Here is a 21,086-nt window from a genome sequence, read left to right as displayed (position 1 = left end):
AAGCATATGGAACCGAGGAGTCTGACATAAACCAGTTTTTTACAGAAAGTAGTAGCTCTCTGGATTGTGTGTGTACCCTGTGTCAGGCACTGTGGCAAATGCTTACATTTGCCATATCATCTCATCTTCACACATTATCTCCATTTTACACACAAGGAAACCAACCACATAGCAAGTCAGTGACTGCATGAGGCCAAACTCCTTGTCTTTATAGTAATTAAATGTACCAAAGGGATAAGCTATAAAAATCCTGTATATGGGCCAGGCGCGGTGGCTCATGCCTGTAATCCCAGCATTTTGGGAGGCCGAGGCGGGTGGATCACGAGGTCAGGAGTTCAAGACCAGCCTGGCCAAAATGGTGAAATCCCATCTCTACTAAAAATACAAAAAATTAGCTGGGCGCGGTGGCAGGAGCCTGTAGTCCCAGCTACTCAGGAGGCTGAGGAAGGAAAATCATTTGAACCTGGAGAGTGGAGGTTGCAGTGAGCCGAGATCGTGCCACTGCACTCCAGCCTGGGTGACAGAGTGAAACTCTGTCTCAAAAAAAAAAAATCCTGTATGTGAAGTAAAATTTCATATAAAACAAAAGTTAACAATAACCACCTGGTTTATCTGTTCAGGCAATTAAAATTATCACAAGTTTTTAATCAGAAGCTACCAAATATTGGAAGAAGCATTTCCTACTCGAGGTTCAAAAATGTAAACAAATTCCCTGAGTATAAATCATCTCAACCCTCTAGTTTGCTAAAAAGTTGACACAACCAGGCCAGGTGAAGTGGCTCATGCCTGTAATCCCAGCACTTTGGGAGACCAAGGCGGGTGGATCACTTGAGGTTAGGAGTTCAAGACCAGCCTGGCCAACATGGTGAAACCCTGTCTCTACTAAAAATACAAAACTAGCCGGGCGTGGTAGCACAGGCCTGTAATCCCAGCTACTCCGGAGGCTGAGGCAGGAGAATTGCTTGAACCCTAGAGGCGGAGGTTGCAGTGAGCCAAGACACACTACTGCACTCCAGCCTGGACAACAAGAGCGAAACTCCGTCTCAAAAACAAAAAGTTAACACAACCAAATATTCTTCTGTTGCACACAGATGACCAAAATGGTCTCTTCTGACATATTATAATCCCGCTAAGATAAGAGACCTGGAGAAGAACGATCATGATGTAATATCGTAAGTACAAGAAGGCACATGTGGACACAAGCAAAGGAGACCCAGGGCATGTCTGTGGAGGGGAGGAGGATATCTGACAAGAGAACAGAAAATGGGGGGAAAAACTCAGAGGTGAAATCTTCAGCAGAGACATCTCCCATACAGAGTAAGAAAACAGTAGAAATGGAAAAGGAGAAAAAGTACCTTCCAGAAAGACAACCAAGCACAGAAATATCGGATGTGCATGCTGAGCTCCTGAAATGGCAAATGACTATGCACAAGATGCCGTGGAGAACAAGAAGGCCAACCGTGGAAAGCGACCCCATGTGTCAATCAAGGCCATGATCTGATCACATTCCTCAGTGCTACTTCTCACATTTTAAGGAGTCTGGGCTGGGTGCGGTGGCTCATGCCTCTAATCCCAGCACTTTGAGGCGGGTGGATCACCTGAGGTTAGAAGTTTTGAGACCAGCCTGGCCAACATGGTGAAAACCTGTCTCTACTAAAAATACAAAAAAAATTAGCTGTGCGTGGTGGCAGGCGCCTATAGTCCCAGCTACTTGGGAGGCTGAGGCAGCAGAATCGCTTGAACCTGGGAGGCGGAGCTTGCAGTGAGCCAAGATCGCACCATTGCACTCCAGCCTGGGTGACAGAGTGAGACTCCGTCTCAAAAAAAAAAAAAAAAAGAAAGAAAGAAAGAAATCTGGTTCTCAGATGGGAAAAGAGTTCTCATTTTTTGCAGGGTGTTCGGAGCCAAATGAACTCAACCAATAAAAATGAAAAACAGCTACACCAAATTTTCAAAACATGTTTTGCAAAAGGTTAATACTTAGTATTTTCCACACTGACTTCCAATCTTAAAGGAAATGAAGCTTTGAAACCCTAGGCCCAAATACAACTAAAGCAAGTAACACCTCTTTTCCTTTTTTTCAAAGCTTTGAAACACATTCACAAGAATGAGTGGCAAAACACGAATAGAGCCCTTTATCACAACGGAAGTGGCATGGAACCCCCTGCAAGTCACCAACTCCTCCATTCCATGTTACTCAAGGGTCCAAGCGAAGGCCCGAGAAGGTGGTGGAGATAACGCCTCCACAGAGCAGAGATGAGTAAGGAATGATGGTTGGGAGACACAGCGCTGCCCTGCTGTCAACTCACCAAGACCATGTGGAAGAGCCACCCCGTGCAGTCCAGTGACCCTTCTCCACAGAACCCAGGACAACATGCTAAGCCTTTCTTCTGAACACCAAGTGCTTCTCTCACGCTCTTTCAAAATTCTTCAACCTCACAAAGGATAGGTCGGTGTCAAAACTGCACCCACCCTGTTTCCTGCAGATGGGAAACAGGCATGGAGAACTGATTCTATCTGGTTTAACGCTGGGCCAAGGGTGAAGAGACTGAATTCAACAAAACCACAGTCCTACACAGTATACACATCACCCATCGAGTCGGACACTGTCTCACTTATGTCCCCAATTTGTTTCCTGCCCTTAACCTAACAATTATTCTTATAACTTTTCTAGTAAACAACCTCTAAGAGCAAAGAAGTAGATACTCCATCTCCTTATGAAAGCAGTCTGTGCAGGCTTAATTTTCAAATCCATGCAAACTTTCTATACTCTTCCATGATAGATTCCGGTATTGCACATTTTTATGCTTGTCTAATACTTTAATATGTGTATACGTGTGCACACACAGACAAGTATATGTATTTTTCCCCCAAGTAAAATTCACATTCCTGAAAGATACATGTTACCCTGTAGCTTTGCACATCCGTAGGGATATATCTGTCCCAGCAGGAGAACCAAGAATAAATCAAAGAAAGATTACATTCTAAGAGGTGAAACTACCATGGAAGCATAAGAAAAATATAATTTGAGAAAGTATCAGGTATCTGTCTTTTAATACTGACTTGATTACCAAGCACAAGACAAACATTTCAGACTATTTCCCCCAGGAAGCCTAAAAAGAGGCGATGGGTTTCCTGAAAGCTCCTGAGCTGACGGCAGAAACAGTAGGGGCAAACTGGGCTGTGACTCCTCTTCTGGTCTCCCAATTTCCTCTCCCCGCATTTCTTATCTCATCGCATTAGAGATGTCTTCTAGTAAAGCAAAGCAGTGGATCACAGGTAGGGCACAACAAACCTGATATTCCAAACTGTCACAATGAGATATTAAAGATACGCTCAAAAATTAATCTCAGTAGCTGATGGTTACCTGCTTACTCTAACCCCCACATCCTTCCCAGGGCTCGAGTCCTTACAGACATTGTGAGGAGAGCAGAAGTTTCTAGGTGTCACCGCTGAGCACCAACCCCTCTGTCCCTTTGCTTACTCAGGGTTTCCCAGGGGGACCTAGAGCTTCACTCCCGTCCCCCGCTGCTGAGTGAGATACACTGGCTCAGAAGCCGCCGCTTCCCTGAAGTCTTCCCCTTCCCCATCAGAAGTCCCACTGAGGTGGCTTTAGTGTGCTTACTAGAGCTAATCTATTCCAATCTTTTCTTTAGTGGCTGTGAGTTCTTAATTACCTTAGTCAAGCAACTTTCTAAACGCTCACAGACAAGTCAGACACAATTTATTCCAAGCTCTCTTTGAAAACTTTAAAAATATCTTAAAGAAGCAAGTTTTCTTATTAAAACTTTTAACTCTACATATGAAATGCAGGCTTAAATCTGAGGGCCTTTCCTGATCTGATTCCTCCTGATTCTCCTGCTCCAGTATCCTGCCTCTCTGTCTCCTTCTCATCCCTCCTGAATAGAACTTCTTATGCTCTAGAAGTAGAGAACCATTTAAAGTTGCTCAGAGTCCCCAAGTTATTTCACAACCTGCTACCCCAGGATAAAATGCACTCACTTTGCCTTGTCAGCTTCGCAGATAACTTCCCAGCCTTAAGAACCAAATCCAGGTGTTAACTTTCCTTCCCTAAATCATCATTCTGCTTCACCCCAAACTGCGCCCCCTACAATGGGGACAAAATAATGACTTCCTATCTCTGTGGAATCTCCATACTATTCATTTCTCACCATAGTACATAGTTACATGTTTACCTATCAGCTCTTCAACTCCATTCTTCTTTCGAGACCTGTGTTTTATCATTTTATCCCTATCATAAGAACATGAAGTACATGAAGGTAGTAATGAGAGGTGACACCGTGCTGTCAGCCCTCACTCGCTCTCGGCGCCTCCTCCGCCTTGGTGCCCACTCTGGCCGCGCTTGAGGAGCCCTTCAGCCCGCCGCTGCACTGTGGGATCCCCTTCCTGGGATGGCCCAGGCCAGAGCCGGCTCCCTCAGCTTGCAGGGAGGTGTGGAGGAAGAAGCGCGGGCAGGAACCGGGGCTGCGCGTGGCGCTTGTAGGCCAGCTAGAGTTCCCAGTTGGCGTGGGCTTGGCGGGCCCCGGGCAGTGAGGGGTTAGCACCCAAGCCAGCAGCCGCGAAGGGTGCGCCAGGTCCCCCAGCAGTGCCAGCCCACTGGTGCTGTGCTCGATTTCTCGCCGGGCTTTAGCTGCTTCCCCGTGGGGCAGGGCTCAGGACCTGCAGCCCGCCATGCCTAAGCACCCCCCGCGCCATGGGCTCCTGCACGGCCCCAGCCTCCCCAATGAGCACTGCCCCCTGTTCCTAGGCGCCCAGTCCCATCGACCACCCAAGGGCTGAGTAGTGCAGGCACAAGGCGCAGGCAGCTCCACCTGTGGCCCCAGTGCGGGATCCACTGGATGAAGCCAGCTGGGCTCCTGAGTCTAGTGGGGACCTGGAGAAACTTTATGTCTAGCTAAGGGATTGTGAATACACCAATCGGCACTCTTTAACTAGCTCAAGGTTTGTAAATACACCAATCAGCACTCTCTATCCAGCTAATCTAGTGGGGACCTGGAGAACTTTTGTGTCTAGCTCAGGGATTGTAAACACACCAATCAGCACCCTGTCAAAATGGACCAATCAGCTCTCTGTAAAACAGACCAATTGGCTCTCTGTAAAACGGACCAATCAGCAGGATGTGGGTGGGGCCAGACAAGAGAATAAAAGCAGGCTGCCTGAGGCAACAGTTGCAACTGCTTGGGTCCCCTTGCAGGCTGTGGAAGCTTTGTTGTTGTGCTCTTTGCAATAAATCTTGCTACTGCTTGCTCTTTGAGTCTGTACTGCCTTTATGTGCTATAAAACTCACCGCAAAGGTGTGCAGCTTCACTCCTGAACCAGCGAGACCACGAACCTACCAGAAGAAACAAACTCCAAACACATCTGAACATCAGAAGGAACAACCTGTGGACACGCTACCTTTAAGAGCTATAACACTCACGGCGAGGGCCTGTGGCTTCATTCTTGAAGTCAGTGAGACCAAGAACCCACCAATTCCAGACACAGTAACAAACGTGCTGAGTTGAACATTTATTTGATACAGAAAGGAAAAGAGCCTATGGCCTGTAAATCTGTGTTTCTCAGGATAGTCATTTTATCTAGAATGTTATGAACATATATTTTAAATATGAAAAATGTTTAATATTTATGGCCTAATAACACCTTCAGATGAATCATGCACTCGTTCCTTCAACAAATATTTGGGCTGCCATTAGCTGCCAGGAACTGTGCTGGGCTAGGGCTGCTGCTCATCTGTATGCTGCACTTGTGCAAACTAGAACAGGGTGCCCTCCCTGGACAGATAAAGCAGGGCCCATGTCTCCAAATGCCCACCTCAGCTGGTACCCTTGGGTCTGGAGGCTTTTCCTACAGTAACAAATGAGAGTGAGTCTCTAGGGAGTTCAGATTCTAGTGAGGGGGACAGGCAAACACATTCAATTTTCAACGTTTTCTATGTGACTATAAAAAATCATATTTCCACACACCACACTTGTTCTCATGTAAATCTCCACCTCATTGAACACTGGTTACTACAATCATCAATTTGAACTTGGGCTGAGGCATCCACCTGAGGCAACAGAGATTTCTAGACAGGAAACAAGCACTATTTCCAGATTCACGGAGGCCATAAAATTGACTGCATTTTCAAAGATCACCTTATGGTGACTAGCCAAATTGATTTTACCAAAAAACATTTCAAATTAATCTATTTGATTTTTAAGTCACTTCTCCCCTACATATGCTTTAGAATTTTTTTTCTGTAATGGTAAATATTTCATAAAACACCATAGTCAGTTTGGAATTATTTGCTTTAATAGTTCTTGTTTTTAACACTACTACATTCTTATCTCCTGAAGTTTAATATAAAAGATAATTGCTATTCACCATTGATATAACACATGAGAACAATACAAATCTTTTTAAACAATAAGCTAGAATACACTTACTTTTCTACTATTAAAAGTATTCGCGGTTGGTGGAAAACACACACTTTTCTGTCTTTGCATGAAATGTGTATCATATATATATTTGTGACCCACTGCTTCTTCGTGGAAAATAACTCAGTTTGCCTCTGACTTCTGCAAGTAATGGTCTGAGTGAATGCCTACAATTCTCTTCACTTATCTCGTTAATCTAACTGATGGAGTGGTACAAAAATAAACCTCAAAAGAACTATGGAGGAAGAGTGAAAAAAAACATAAAATTCTTAATGATCCAGTTGGCAAAGAATATTTAACCATTACTTTCAGATTCCTTGACCCAAATATGGTTCCTATTAACAAATAGCAACTTTCAGCCTTTAATACCCCATCTAATGGTTTGGAAGGAATGCACTGTAATTTTGTCAAATTCAATTCATTCATTCAACAGATATTTATTAAGTATCTCCTGAGAGACAGGAATTGTGCAGGACTGCTGGAAATGAGCAAGAGAAATAGCGCTCGTCACCAGGCAGGGTCAACATCTAACAAACGGCCATTCCTGTCACCAAAGAGATACTTTGTTAAAAGATTTACAGCAAGCCTTACTTCTACTTAATGCAATGCTTTACCTCTTAGATTTCTGGGATGAATTTGTTTAGTTCGAGGCATCTTCTTTGACTCAGGGCCTTCTTTTTCTTCTTAAAAACTGCAGATAAAGCAAGCCACCAAAAGGCAGCTCCATAAACTCAACATACATCAATTAATCCATGTGCTGAAAAAGAAAAAAACGGAGAAGCACATTTTACTACCTTCAGAGGAGAAAGATACTTTAAAAGTTACTGCCTAGCAGAGCACTAACCTAAACTCAAGAAAAAGTAACCAAGCTGGGCACCACTGCAAAAGATTACTAACTTTTAATTAAACAGAGGTCATTTTATCAGTATCGGGACTTCTCATTAAGAAAACAGAAAAAAACCACCATATCTTTATCAGACAAGAGTAAAAAAACTCACTTTGTGTTTTAAAACGACAATACCAGGAACAAGTAAAGTATCGCATCAGGCTACAAAAGGATTATGTTAGGCATGTATAGTAAATCTGCCCATTCATAGGGGCAGGGACAATGTCTTGTTCATCTTGTTTTAGAGTTAACTCAGTTAATACAAGGGGTTGCTACTGTGGCTGCTCCAGTTATTCCAGACCTCTAGCTTCATGGTAGGACCACACTTTCTGCCTCCCTGTGTTTCCCAGGAACGTGTGAGGAGCTGTAGCTAACGACCTGTGAGCGGATGAGACTTCACTTCCAGGCTGGAGCATTTAGTTATTACCACAGCATGATCCTCCAGAGCTCTTCTCTCTCTGCCATGGGATCAGCACTGCTCCAGACAGCAAATCTGACACCACCACAAAGTCAGCTCTGGCTAACCCACGTGATCACACAGCATACATACGCCAGAAACACCTTTTTGTTTGCTTAAATAAGTGAGGTTTGAGAGTTATTTGTTACTGCAGCACAACCTAGCCTGTCCTGACTTACACATTTTAAAACACAGTGATCTGAAATACAATAGGCCAAGATAAGAATGACCCAAAACCGAATCACCTATCTCCCCAAATCAGTCACCTCAGACTCTACCACAAGATTCTCAAGGATCTTAAAGCTGAAATTTTAACTTACTGCAAGAAAACTGAGAAGCAAAGCCCACTGTCACTGTTAAACATGAAACAATGTTTAGTCATTAAGCAAAGACACAAGAATAGAACAGTAAGGAAGGCTTAAAGCTTTTGTTATTAGTGGTACTGTAGAAGACAAAAGAACACTTATGAGCACCTACTATGTGCCTGTGTACTTTCTACACATTCCCTAATTTAATCTGTTAACTAAGAAGGTAGCTATCATTTATTCATTTTACAGATTAAAAAAAAAAGGTACCTATCATTTATTCATTTTACAGATTAAAAAAAATAGGATAAGTAACTTGTCCAAGATCAACAACTAAAGAATGTGGTACTGCATGACTCAGTTATATCCAGTGCTTATTTTGTGGAGCTGATAACATCTACTTTCAGGATTTCTTTCAAGAGGCGCAGCAAGTCATGACGACTTATCTTGGTGTCAAACCGGAGTGGGTTCAAAGCCAGACTTTACCCCTTACTGTGTGGCCTTGTTCAGGTTACTTAACCTCTCTGAAGATCAGATTTCCCAACTGTAAAATTAGGAAATATTATCCACATCAGAAGGTTGTTATAAGGACTAAACTAAACATTGTAGACGCTTTGCCTGTCACACAAAAACGCTGAACTATTAATTCTCCTTAAGAAAGCCTATATGGGAAGGAATGTGTCTAACATCCCAGTATAAGGTTTTAGAAATTTATGGTTTCATTACAGCAAAGAAACAGAAGGTAAAGAAGGCCACGATTAACTTCAGTATTTTATCCCTGATCTGGCTGTATGTCAGCTCAGCACAAAATTATTTGCAATTTTTAACTACATGGTAAAATAATACAAAAAAATATGATGGTCTAAGTATTTCATCTAGCATTGTGCTAAGTGATCTATAAAAGATAGGGTTTCTCAGCTCCTTGCTCTAAAGAAACATCCACTATCTAATTCAGGAAGGTTCTGATTCAATAAAGAATTGAGACACAGCTGAACCAAATAAATTGCATGAATGCTTAACTACGTTTGTTGTTAAACTTAAAGCTTTTAAATGGTAACGATATTTGGAAGTTTTTAAAGCGTGAACTCTGACTGTAATCCAATCATGTGATCCCATGGGATCCGGAGCATAAATGTAAAATATGCACATTCCCTGTCCGTAAAGGCTTTCTGCTACCCCGTTCATTGCCTACCCACTGTCCCTAGCTGTCCATCCCATATTTAAATCCTTGTGGGGGGAAGTGGGTATTTCCAAAGACAGCAGCATTGTAGCGACTAGGACGAGTGATAAACCGTTCCTTTACGGGAAAGAAATAAATACTACATGGAGCAAAAACATGACACGATCAAAAAGCGTAAAGACAGTTGCAAGGAGAAAAAACATGAATGAATGTGGAGGGCGGAGCCTGGGAAAACCCCTCTGCAACGCTGCACTGAACAAAGCGCTTCGCATGCCAGGAGGAGGGGGGAATGGAAGTGCCAGCTCAGGAAGGAGCCTGGAGTGGATGCAGAGAGCTGAGGAGGAGGAGGACGAGATGAGGCGAGCGCGGCAGCCCTGAGACTCCTCCTCGCCGCCTGCTCCGCCGCCGCCCCCTCCCCTCTCCAGCCAGCAACTCCTTCCCGAGCCCGACCCCAAGGCGAGCCCGAGCCGACCCGCACCCCAACCCACCGCCCCCTTCCCAACTGCAGCTGGCGCGCACTCCCAACCCGGAAAGAAACTACCCAGGTGGCCGGGAGTAAACAGGCACTTAGAGCAAAGAACGAAAGGGAAAGAAAGCCACAAAGCCGGGAGGTTGGGATGCCGAGGCCTGGTCTCCTTCACCCCCCACCCTCTTGCAAAATGCGTCTGCGGCTGGAAGGCGGCTGGGGAGGCTGGGTCCCTCTGTACCTGCTCGGCTCGCGCGCGGCGAGGGCGCCCAGAAGTGCCAAGTGTCTCCCGCACGCAGCCATCCCCTCTGCAAGGTCGGCGGTTGCACACACACACACGCACACACACACACACACGCGCGCCCGCACGCCCCCCGCCCGCCGAAGGGATGTGCTCCTGCCCCCCCCCCCGCTCCGCCCCGCCGCCCTCCCCAGCTGCAGCGCCCCCGCCGCGGAGCCCGCGCCGAACCTGCTGCCAGGACGCCCGGCGGAGCCGCTGCCGCTGCAGCCGGCCCTGGAGCTGCGCTGCTGATGGCGGCGGCCGCGGCTTGGGATCTCCGCGACCCCCGCGCGGCGGCGGCGGCGGCGGCGGCGGCGGCGCCTGGGATCCCTCCTTCACTTGACAACCCCAAACACAAACATAACCTTCTCCGGCGGCCGCCGCTCCCCGGTCCCCCGCTCCGTCCGCCACCCTGCCGCCGCCCAGCAGCCGCCACGCTGAAGGCCGGCGACTGGCGCTCACACCACCCAGCACTGAAATATTAAACAGGGGAGCGGGCCGGGGGGCGGGGGGGGAGCGCGGGGCGCGCGGGCGGGGGCCGCAGCCGCCGGGCGGAGGAGGCGGCGAAGCTCGCCGGCGCCCGGAGCCACGGCATGATCGCGGCCGCCAGGGAGCCGGGCAGCCGGGCTGGGGGGCGCGCGCCGCGGCGGGGCGGGCGGACAGACCCTGGGGCCGCGGGGCCCGGGGCGCGAAGGACGGGCGCGGGCTTTACCTCTCCCCCGGGGCAGAGTAGGGCACGTTTAGCGTCTTTGGGGCCGGCGGGAGGAACGCGAGCCGGGCGGCGCGGGGGAGGCAGGGCGAAGGTCGGAGGCTTTCCCGCGGGTGGGCGGGGCGGCAGGGGATCCCCGGGGGCGGGAGGAGGGGAGGCCGCGGGCGGCGACGCGTGGGCGGGGGAGGGGGCGTCCCCGCGGGGGCGTCCCCGCGGGGGCTGGGGTTGAGGCCGGGGCGAGGGGCGGGGGACGCCCAGGCGCCGGGGCCCAGCTGGGCCGGCGCGGCCGCCAGCTCTGACCGGGTGTAGGGACTGGATGGGCGCCCGGCCCGGCACGAACCCGGAGCCAGTGCCCCGGGTCTCCCCGGCGGGGCGGGCCCCAGACCGCGCCGGCCCCGCCACCTACCCGCCGCTTCGCCCCTCCCCGCCCCGCCCGGCCGAGCCGCCGCAGGGACGGGAGGGGGACGCGGGAGGAGGTGGCAGCGCAGCCCGGGGGGGAGGGGCGGGGTTAGGGACGCGGGGGGCGGGAGCCCGGGGTCGCGACGCCTTGGGGAACCAGCACCCGGCGGGGGCGGAGAGGCGGGCCCGGCCAGTCACGCGGCCCCGGGAAGGCCTGGCCGGGTCGCTCAGTTGGGGGCGGTTGGTCCGGGAAGAGGGACGGGACGGGCGGGGCCGTAGTTTCTCTTTACCGTCTCTTTACTTTCTACAGCAGGATGTGGGCCGGCCGCTGACGTCATGGGGTCTCCCGGCCCCGCCCCTCGCCCGGGCCGAATGGGGGAGGGGGAGAGGGAGGCGGGGAGGGGGGGACCCCAAGGGGGTTTCCTCAGCAACGCGTAGAAGGAAGGGGAAAGTCATTGTGAAACTTGAAACTCATTAACTTTGAAAAACAACTTTTAAAAAAACGGAGGGGGCAGGGTGTTGGTTTGGAGAGTGGAAGGGGACATATTAACCCTGAACTGAAACCACTTTTTGGTGGCGGATGTTCTATTAAAAGAGCGAGGAAAGCCAAGGTTATTCCAGAGGCCGCTCCAAAGCCCCGCTGGTGCTTCCCAGTGCCGAAGCTGCGCGCGCAATTAACCCCTGCCTGCCAGCCTGACAGCTTATAGGGCCAACCCGGGAGGGGACTTCGGGGACAGAAAAGGGGGGTGCGGGGCTGGTCGTCGGACCGGGCTCCAGGGAAGAGGGGAGGGCGTGAAAGGGGAAGAGGGAGTAATTAGCATGAACCAAGGTGTGACCCCGGCTGCTAGAAAGCAGTAGGGAAAGCAAGGAGTGGAAATCCATGGCAAAGCAGTGAAGAGGGGCTGGACCAGGGTAACGAAGAAGGTTTTCAGGGTTAGACCTAAAGAACGTTCGCAGTTTGGGGCACAGAAATTCCACAGGTCCACCTCAAGAAGCAAAAGTGGCTGGTTTAACGGGCCACCTCAAACTTGAGAGGAATAAGGTGAAACAAAATTGATGCAAAAAAAAAAAATCCCTGATGAAACTAAACTGTTTTCCCCTTTTAAGGAATAAAAATGCTAAACGACCATACACCCACTAAGACAGCTGGCCATCTGTGCAAACTTGAATTGTTTTGTTCCCTTGGGCTTCCATAACGACGTCTAGGTTTTTCCTGCTGGAGTTGACCCCTAAAATTCCCCTGAGGAAATCGTACCTCTGGCTCATTTGAGCTAAGAAAAGCTCAAACCACCAGAATGGGAATGATTAAAAATGGAATACTCAGTAATGGCGAGTGTGTAGCCAAAAATAATATCATGTAAAGGGAGAAATATGCCTACTACAAAGTAAATTTGGTTATAAAAGCAAAGATCATCCAACTATGTACATGTACAATTATGTCTAGCATACTAATGCTAACCCTACGATGAAATAATGCAATTTTTATTTTCATTGTGCTATAGCCATCTCTCATTTGTGAAATGAAATGATATCCAATAGGTTGCAATCACCAAAAAAGTATATAATGTAACTTCCCAACTGGGTTATTTGAATCAAAAAGTAAACATGCATTTAACTGTGAACGTATAGCTATTAATCTGTCAGGAGAAAGGTAATGTGATAATGAGTGAAGTTTGTATCACTTTGGAAGTGAAAAATGCTAACTGAATGAATAACGTTTAACCCAATAATTGTTGAGCACAACATACTGTCAACACAATGTTTATGTAGGATTCAGCATTACTACGAACTTTGTAACAAAACATACATGCAATTTCGAATTACGATAGGTAAATTTTGACATTTCAACTATTTCCTTGAGCAGCAAACCGATATTAAACTTTTATTTGAAATATATACAATACAGAATAGTTTCCTAGTAAGTTTTTGAATTTTCTAAATGCAGTTTCTTTTCCTAATTCTGCCTACAATTCTTCCTAGATATCAGGATGCAGGGAAACCTGGCTATACTATAAAGTAGCTTCTTTAGGCTTGTTTTGTGGCAAATCCAATATATTTTCTCAAAATGTATCAAATAAACAGAGCGTGGGAAAAAAATGAAGCAGAGGGTGAATGTGGAGGGTGAATGTGAATGGTAAACTGCAGTTTCAACTGTCAAAAATCCTGGGACAATGCAGGAGCAAGTGACCATTCTCTGCCCCCAAAAAAGAGGGGGCTCCTGGAGCTCCATTTCTCTATGGTTCCATCCCCACCGTCCGCGTGAACGCTTCTGGAGCCCCCCTTGGGGAAAGTGGGGTTCGAGGGAGGATAGTGTCACTGAAAAGCTCAACACACGTTTTTCTTGGCGAACAGTTTGGAGAGGGCACAAAGTCCACCCCGGAGCCGCGTCCACTGGGCCCCGCGCCACCCTGCCCGCCCCCGCCGCTGCGTCCACGGCTCGGGTTCCCACGCGGCCGCCCGGCCGGGCCCGGCTCAGGCTCCCCCCTGGCGCGGCCCCGCGGCCCCGGCCCTCCGCCCAGCGCGCGGCCCGGCAGCGCCGCCGCCGCCGCCGCCGCCGCCGCCACCGCCACGCGGAGATCCCGGAGGTTCCTCCCCGCCGGCCGCCGGGTCACGCCGCTCGTCCCTCCCCTCGGCCCTCCGCCCTCCGCCCTCCGCCCTCCGCGCGCGCTGGGCTTTCCCGTCCACCGGCCGAATCCCCTCCTCCTCTGGGCGACCCGGCGACAAAACCTTCCCCGCACGCCCTGCCAACTCTGCCCCACGCCCAGGCTCTTCCCAAGCCAGGCGCCAGACAAAAGAACCGAGAGAAAAACTTACCCGAACTGCAACACAAAAGTCTGATCCAAAGCTTCCTGGGTTTAACTTTTAATTTTAAAAACAAAAAAGCAGAAACCAAAAGCCTCCTAGGTTGGAAGTGGGCGTGAGAGGAAATGCTAGAGGGAGGCGCTTCATTCCCCGGGCTGCCTGTGCCCCCCTTTCTGGCCCCTGCCCGGGGCTTTGATGTTATCTAGTGCACCGCCTCCATCCGTTTCTACCTTGGGCTCTGCGCCGCCGAGAAGATAGACAGATCTTCCGCACTTCACTTGCAGGTTCTGAGAGAGGCAAGCAGGTAGTCGCGGGAAAGGACCCACGCTCCTTAGCCCCGCAGTGAGAGAGGAACATTTGCACGGGCTTCCTGTTGCTACCTGGACTGAAATGAACAATCCACCCCTCTAGTGATCCTGGAGACTTGCACCGTATGGTCTTTCCTGCTAGACGCACAGCGGGAGGCCTCCTACATTAGATTCATTTTCCCTCCACCCGTAGCACAAACTTGTAAGATGGTGGTGGAGTATGTTTCCTGAGGCTTTGTTCGGGTTTTAGATCTCCGTTTGGAAGGTAAATATTATTTCCCTTCTGAGACAGTCCTGCAGCCTTGAAGAGACAAGAATAAAAATCTAAAGGCAACAAATTCTATAACATGCTTTACATACACCATAAATTCCCTTATGGGTCAAAATATCCGCACACTTTCCCCTCACGTTATGAAAAGCTTGTAACTGTTGATTTTCTTTTGTCTGGACACTAGCAGGCACTGGATATAGTTTTTCATTAGGTTAGAAGTCTCGGGACCATCACTAACAAAACACTACAACAAAGAATTTTTTTTTTTAACAGATTAGTGATAAAGAAGGACGGCAGTGTCTAGCAATCAGCCTTACCTGTGCCTCCACTTTACACCAAACAGAAGCTTGTGTTCAGGCCTTGCCCTCTGGAAGATTACAAATTAATGGAGACAGGATAAACACATGGAAAAATACCTAGAGGGAAAAAAAGATATAAGAGGCTTATAAACAGAGCCAATTAAAGTTATACAGTTATTTACATGATCGCTGAGAGGCTTCTGCTTGAGTAGAGGACAGGGTGAGCAGAGTCCCATCCTGGGGGTGAGTTCTCAGTGGGATATTGAAGGAGAGAAAGTTCACGATTTGGCAGTGGTGGAAGTACAGCATTCTAGAGGAGGGAAATAACTTGAAGGTGAGAGCAAGTGAACTGTGTGTGATGGTTTTTCCACCGAGAGCAGAAAGTCCAAGCAAATGGGAAACAAGTAACACCCACGCCAGGACACTTTTGAGAGTGAAAGGGAAGGTATTAATAATTATACTCAGGGCCGGGCGCAGTGGCTCACGCTTGTAATCCCAGCACTTTGGGAGGCCGAGGAGGGCGGATCACAAGGTCAGGAGATCGAGACCATCGTGGCTAACACAGTGAAACCCTGTCTCTACTAAAAATAGAAAAATTAGCTGGGCGTGGTGACGGGCGCCTGTAGTCCCAGCTACTCGGGGGACTGAGGCAGGAGAATGGTGTGAACCCGGGAGGGGGAGCTTGCAGTGAGCCAAGATCACGCCACTGCACTCCAGCCTGGGCCACAGAGCGAGACTCCGTCTCAAAAAAAAAATTATGCTCAGATGAGAGATGTACACCTGGATTGCCCCGGGGCCATTGGGAAGGGTGGGTTCTCTCGTAATGAGCTAGGAAGACAGAATGGGCAGGCAACAGGCAACCAGAGAAGAGCCTACTCAGTCATCATTTGGAAGGAATTAAGACATGATATTACAAACAGTTGGTAGCTATTTGGAGACATCTGGCCTGAGAATGGTCTTTTTAAGGAAAGTTATTGTTACTGATGGATTTAGGATCGATATGGAGGCTGGTTACAAAAACTGCAGTAACATTAGCAGTTGTAATAATGGTAGTGGTAGTGATTAACAGCTATTGAGCGCTTACGACTTGCCGGGTTTTCCTATATGAACTCATTTAGTCCCCGCCATAAACCCACACTGTAGATGAAGAAACAGAGGCTTAGAAATGCTACATAGTCTTCCGGAAGCTACAGAGCTGGTAAATGATAGAACTATGATGGGGATCCAGAAAATATTCAGATGCTCAAAGTTTAAAGATTATATTTTGTGAAAACCAGATTTCAATAACTTTATAATATTCTACATCAATGGAGCGAATAAGAAAAGGGAATTTTTTAAAGTTTTTCAAATTTCGATGTGTCATGAAAATGATGGGCATCCTGGCATGGTGTGAGGCTTAAGGGAAAGAAGAGAAAATGTGTTTGATTGATTTTAACCATGTCCAGTTTTTAGAAGGATGATTTAATTCACATTTACGCCAGTACTGATACTGTTACCTGTAGGAGACGTGCTATTAGAGCAAACCACATCTCACTGAAAAGCCTCTCTTTCAATGGCAAGTAACGACAGTTTAATGGGTATTATTTGGTGTACTATCTGTGAAGAGGGGAAAGAAAACTAGATGTGATTGATACCTGCAGTTCCTGAAAGAATTCCTCATAAGCTATGTCCACAAGTGGCATACTGAGGAACCCTAGAGGAAGAATAACATTCAATGAAAATGACCCAACCTTATCTGTGATCTAACAAGGTGGTATTTTTGTTACAGTGGGCCCTGAGCTAATACAGTGTCCCACAGTTCTAGAGGCTGGGAGTTCAAGATCAAGGCATCAGCAGGGTTGGCTTTCTCCGAGGCCTCTCTTCTTGGCTTGTAGACTGCCACCTTCTCTCTGTGTCCTCACATGGCCTTTCCCAGGTGTAGTGCTTATACAGAGAGAGGGAGCACTGGCTCTTTGGTGTCTCTTCTTTTAAGGTCGCTAATCCCATTAGATCAGGACCCCACCCTTATTACCTAATTTAACCTTAATTACCTCCTAAAGACTCTATCTCCAGATTCAGTAACATTGGGGGTTAGGGCTTCAACATATCAATTGGGATGCTGGGGGGACAATTCAGTTCATAGCAGATACCAAGAGTATATTTACATAGAATTGTAGATAGAGTTAATGCCGGCCTAGGAAAGGGGCTTGTCAGTTGCTTGAGGAGGAGCCGAAAGACTTCATTCTAGACTTTCTTATTTCCATGAAGAATTACTCCTAAATAACTCTTAAAACATTGTTGTGTAAATACTCTTTCACATTTCTAGTAAAATGGTTCTCAAACCTCCTGTGGAAAGCTGTCTTGGTGCACACCTTTATTGTGTTATAAATAAAGTGATTTTGTCGATTGCCAAAGGATTTAAGGGTTTTATTTTCCCCATTGTAATCACAATCTGAACACATGTAAATTAAACATGATATGTCCTATCTCAAGTGTGGATACCCCCTCCCCTATCCCATAGTCTCTGCCTCATCATCATTCATTAATTTCCTTTATAACATCGCACAGTCTACAATTATCTTATTGGCTTCCATGTTTATTATCTCTCAACCCTCTACTAGACTATGAGGGCCATGAGTGAAGTGGCAATGCTTTGTTCCTCTCTGTCTGTCTCCCCAGCACCTAGAACAGTGTTGAAATAAATGTGTGTTGAATGAATGTTGTAGTCTGAGGCCTGCTCACCTTCCAGTTTAGTTGCTAAGCCTTTCATATCAACTTAATTGCTTTCTTGCTTTTGCATTTTTCTTTAAACATCCTTTTTAAATGTTCTGGACTCAAAATTATTATATATAACACAGTTAAAGGGGATCTGCTCATTTTATAGACTGGGAAGCCAATATAAGGAGTCATGTGAATTAAATGACAGCATAACCAGCTGGTTCCTGGCAGAGCTTGACTGGAGAGCTCCCAGTCCATCCTCCCTCTCCCCTTCTTTCTGCTCCCAAATCCTTCCTCTTTTATGCCTTTCCTGATTCTTACCAGAAACTCCATTGCCTTTTGCTTGCTCTTAATCTTCATTCCTAGATTTTTTTTTAAAGTTTCTTTTCTGCTGTAGTTTTGATAGAGGTTCCATGGCTTAAACATGTAGTATGGATGGAAGGAAAGAAGGGAGGGAGGGAAGGAGAGAGGGAAAAAGGGAATATATGTGTATAAAATTAAGAAAACGCCAGGCACAATGGCTCACGCCTGTAATCCCAGCACTTTGGGAGGCTAAGAGGGGCCGACTGCTTGAGCCAGGAGTTTGAGACCAGCCTGGGCAACATGGGGTAACCGTGTCTCTACAAAAAATACAAAAATTAGCCAGGCATGGTGGTGTGCACCTGTAGTTCCAGCTGCTCAGGAGTCTGAGTCGGGAGGATCCCTTGAGTCTGGGAGATCAAGGTTGCAATGAGCAGTGATCGCACTACTGCACTCCAGCCTAGGCTACAGAGTGAAACCCTCCCTCCAAAAAAAAATAAAAAATAAAATAAAAAATTAAGAAAAAATATGGCAGAGTAAGCGTTCAAAAAAGTGATTTATAAGAAAAGCTATGAAACGTGTACTTCTGGCTTATTCAATCCACATTCCTTACCTTATCTTTTTGAGTTGCTATAACTTTTTATTTAAAGAGGGTTAAAAATCAGGCATATTTTCAGTGACTAACAGAGAACTACTTAGTAATATTCTTCTGCCCTAGAGAGAATTCACCAGTTCCAGAGTCTCCTACTAATAAAGAGTATATATGATGCACATACAAAGAGGCAACGTCGTGACTAAAAGCATGGGCTTAAGAGCCAGCAAGCCTGGGTTGAAGCCCAGATCTGCCAGCTGCATAATTTGGGGCCATTTTTTTGACCTTCCTGTGCCTCCATTTTCTGATCTGTAAAGTAAATGTAATTGGAGTCTTCACAGAATAGCTGTGAATATTAGATGAATCGGTGTTTTGAAAGTGCTGAAGACAGTGCCTGTCACATAGTTACAACGATCTCTCAGTGTTGACCAATGCTTTATTACATGTTTCGCACTAGACTAAGTGTGCTCTACGTGTGTTATGTTTTAAACCTTGAAATAAATCTCTGAAGACTTATCCAGAGAGGACCTGACAACCAAATCTAACATGATCCTCGATGGGATCCTGGAATAGAGAGAAGACATTAATGGCAAAACTGTTGACATCCAGATAAAGTCTGCAGTGTAGTTAATAGTAATGTCAACATGTCAATTTCTTATTTTTGATAAATGTATCCTGGTAATGTAAGATGTTAACAATGAAGTAAACAGTAAGGGCATATGTACAGAGCTCTCTACAATCTTTATAAATTTTCTGTAAAGCTAGAATTATTCCAAAATAAAGTTTATTTAAAAAAAAAATAATAACCTGCTGCTACAGACACAGTTACCCATGTTTTAGTGATTAAGGAGCTCAGGCTTAGGTTAAGTACCAAGCCAAAGGTACAACTAGACCTGGCCTCACAGGGACCCTGACTGTCTGCAGAGAAGACCACATCCTAAATCCCTAGGCTACCCCACCGCCCAGTAAGCCTCAGATTTCTTTTATATTCTCATTCGTGGCAGGCTGGGATCTGGAAAAGCAGGTGTGATCTAAACACAGTTATGAAACAAACAGTGTTTTTCTTTAAGCTCCCTTTCTCTTCTTTGAGATTTAATTCCCACCCTGATGGCCTGTCTACTATAACCTGATTTCAGGTTTTAAAAAAATTGTATATGTACATATGAAAAAATACATGCACACATCTCTGTATATATTCACCTTTCCATAGTTTCAATTACCCACCATTAACCATGGTCCCAAAATATTACAGTATTTTAAGAGAGAGAGAGAGACCATATTCATATATAACTTTTATTACAGTATATTACAATTGTTCTAGTGTTAGTTATTGTTAATTTATAACTGTGCCTAATTTTTAAATTAAACTTTATCATAGCTATGTATGTATAGAAAAAAGCAGTATATATGGGCCGGGCACGGTGGCTCATGCCTGTAATCCTAGCACTTTGGGAGGCCAAGGCAGGCAGATCCCCTGAGGTCAGGAGTTCAAGACCAGCCTGGTCAACATGGTGAAACCCCATCTCTATTTAGCCCGGTGCAGTGGTGTGTGCCTGTAATCCCAGCTACTCGGGAGGCTGAGGCAGGAGAATCACTTGAACCCGGGAGGCGGAGGTTGCGTTGAACTGAGATAGCACCACTGCACTCCAGCCTGGGCGACAGAGTGAGACTTTGTCTCCAAAAAAAAAAAACATAAATGAAAAGAAAGAAAAGAAAAAGAAATTAAAAAACAGTTTATATATATATAGGTTTCAGTAATATCTGAGGTTTCAGGCATCCACTGGGTGTCTTGAAACATATTTTATAAATGAAGCTTGAAACTATTTTATATATATATATACACACATATATATATATACTGAAACTACTTTGTGTATATATATATACACATACACACACATATATGCAGACATCTGTATTATATATTTATATATGTACATATATTTTAATAAGGGCTGTATTTATATGTCTATATTTATGGGATTTCAGCATCAGCAGTTGGGTATACTGGGCACATGGACCAGACTACAGGACAGTATTCCACACAGTCCTAAAGCATTTCAAATTTCCCATCTAAATCATTGATTACAAGTAACCTTTCCTTCTTGTTAATAAACTGCCAACACCACAACTTCACCACCACTAGCTTTACAAGTACCTCTTTTTTTGCAAACACATCTCAATTCCCAATATCTACCTCCTACATTAACATCTGTTTCCCCAAACCTTACCAGATCTGAAACTCACCAGCTTCTGACTCTGTAAGTATGTTGCCAACATAAGAAGCTTTCTCCAGATGCCTGTTCATGGGATCAACTTTTGCAGATGAATTGTTTCTGGTAAACAACACTTAAACCACTCATTTTTCCCTTCCCTAAACTTTCGGCTATACCATTCTGTACTATTTTGTTTTTGAAAGCACACGATTAAATTTACAGTTTTGAATGTATTGGCATCTCCTTTTCATGGCAGTGCCTATTGTACCAAAATGTCTGTGGACATCAATACAAAGGAACCCACGAGTCTAGAGTCAAAGTCCAACTTGGGAAAAGTTGGAGAAAGGGCAATTGATAAAATGGACTTTCTGGAAGCTAAGGAAAATGAAAGGGACATGAATTCACAAGTGAGAGAGATGAGCTAGAGAACGGAAGATAAGAGTAAGCCGCTAATAACAGGATGATAATAGCCTATGGTGAGC

At 46.3% G+C, this 21,086-nt stretch overlaps 1 protein-coding gene and 1 long non-coding RNA gene across 8 annotated transcripts in view; both read right to left on the bottom strand.

Annotated features, from left to right (window-relative positions):
- Positions 1 to 14,285, bottom strand: part of HIVEP1 (HIVEP zinc finger 1) — a 156,326-nt gene extending 142,041 nt beyond the window's left edge. For 2 of the 7 annotated variants that reach the window (XM_016954907.4, XM_063812781.1), the window contains exons 1-2: positions 10,724 to 10,850; positions 7,052 to 7,194 (exon numbers count right to left, since the gene is read on the bottom strand). In XM_016954907.4, coding sequence (XP_016810396.3) covers positions 7,052 to 7,091 — 40 coding nt within the window. In that variant the 5' untranslated portion in view covers positions 7,092 to 7,194; positions 10,724 to 10,850. Of the gene's footprint in view, positions 1 to 7,051; positions 7,195 to 9,972; positions 10,097 to 10,200; positions 10,468 to 10,723; positions 10,851 to 13,933 lie in introns of those variants that run through there. The other 5 variants (XM_016954906.4, XM_063812780.1, XM_063812782.1 and 2 more) reach the window with 5 other exon arrangements.
- A 139-nt stretch (positions 14,286 to 14,424) lies between these two features.
- On the bottom strand, positions 14,425 to 15,068 carry LOC134810268 (uncharacterized). The gene is made up of 3 exons (XR_010157899.1): positions 14,982 to 15,068; positions 14,818 to 14,867; positions 14,425 to 14,530 (listed from the first exon to the last, which is right to left on the bottom strand). It is a non-coding gene; the product is annotated as an uncharacterized LOC134810268 (long non-coding RNA).
- Between the last annotated feature and the right edge of the window lie 6,018 nt (positions 15,069 to 21,086).

This window comes from Pan troglodytes, chromosome 5 (genome assembly GCF_028858775.2).
Source record: "Pan troglodytes isolate AG18354 chromosome 5, NHGRI_mPanTro3-v2.0_pri, whole genome shotgun sequence".
NCBI classification, from domain to species: Eukaryota; Metazoa; Chordata; class Mammalia; order Primates; family Hominidae; genus Pan; species Pan troglodytes.
This window is presented reverse-complemented; position numbering and strand designations above follow the sequence as displayed.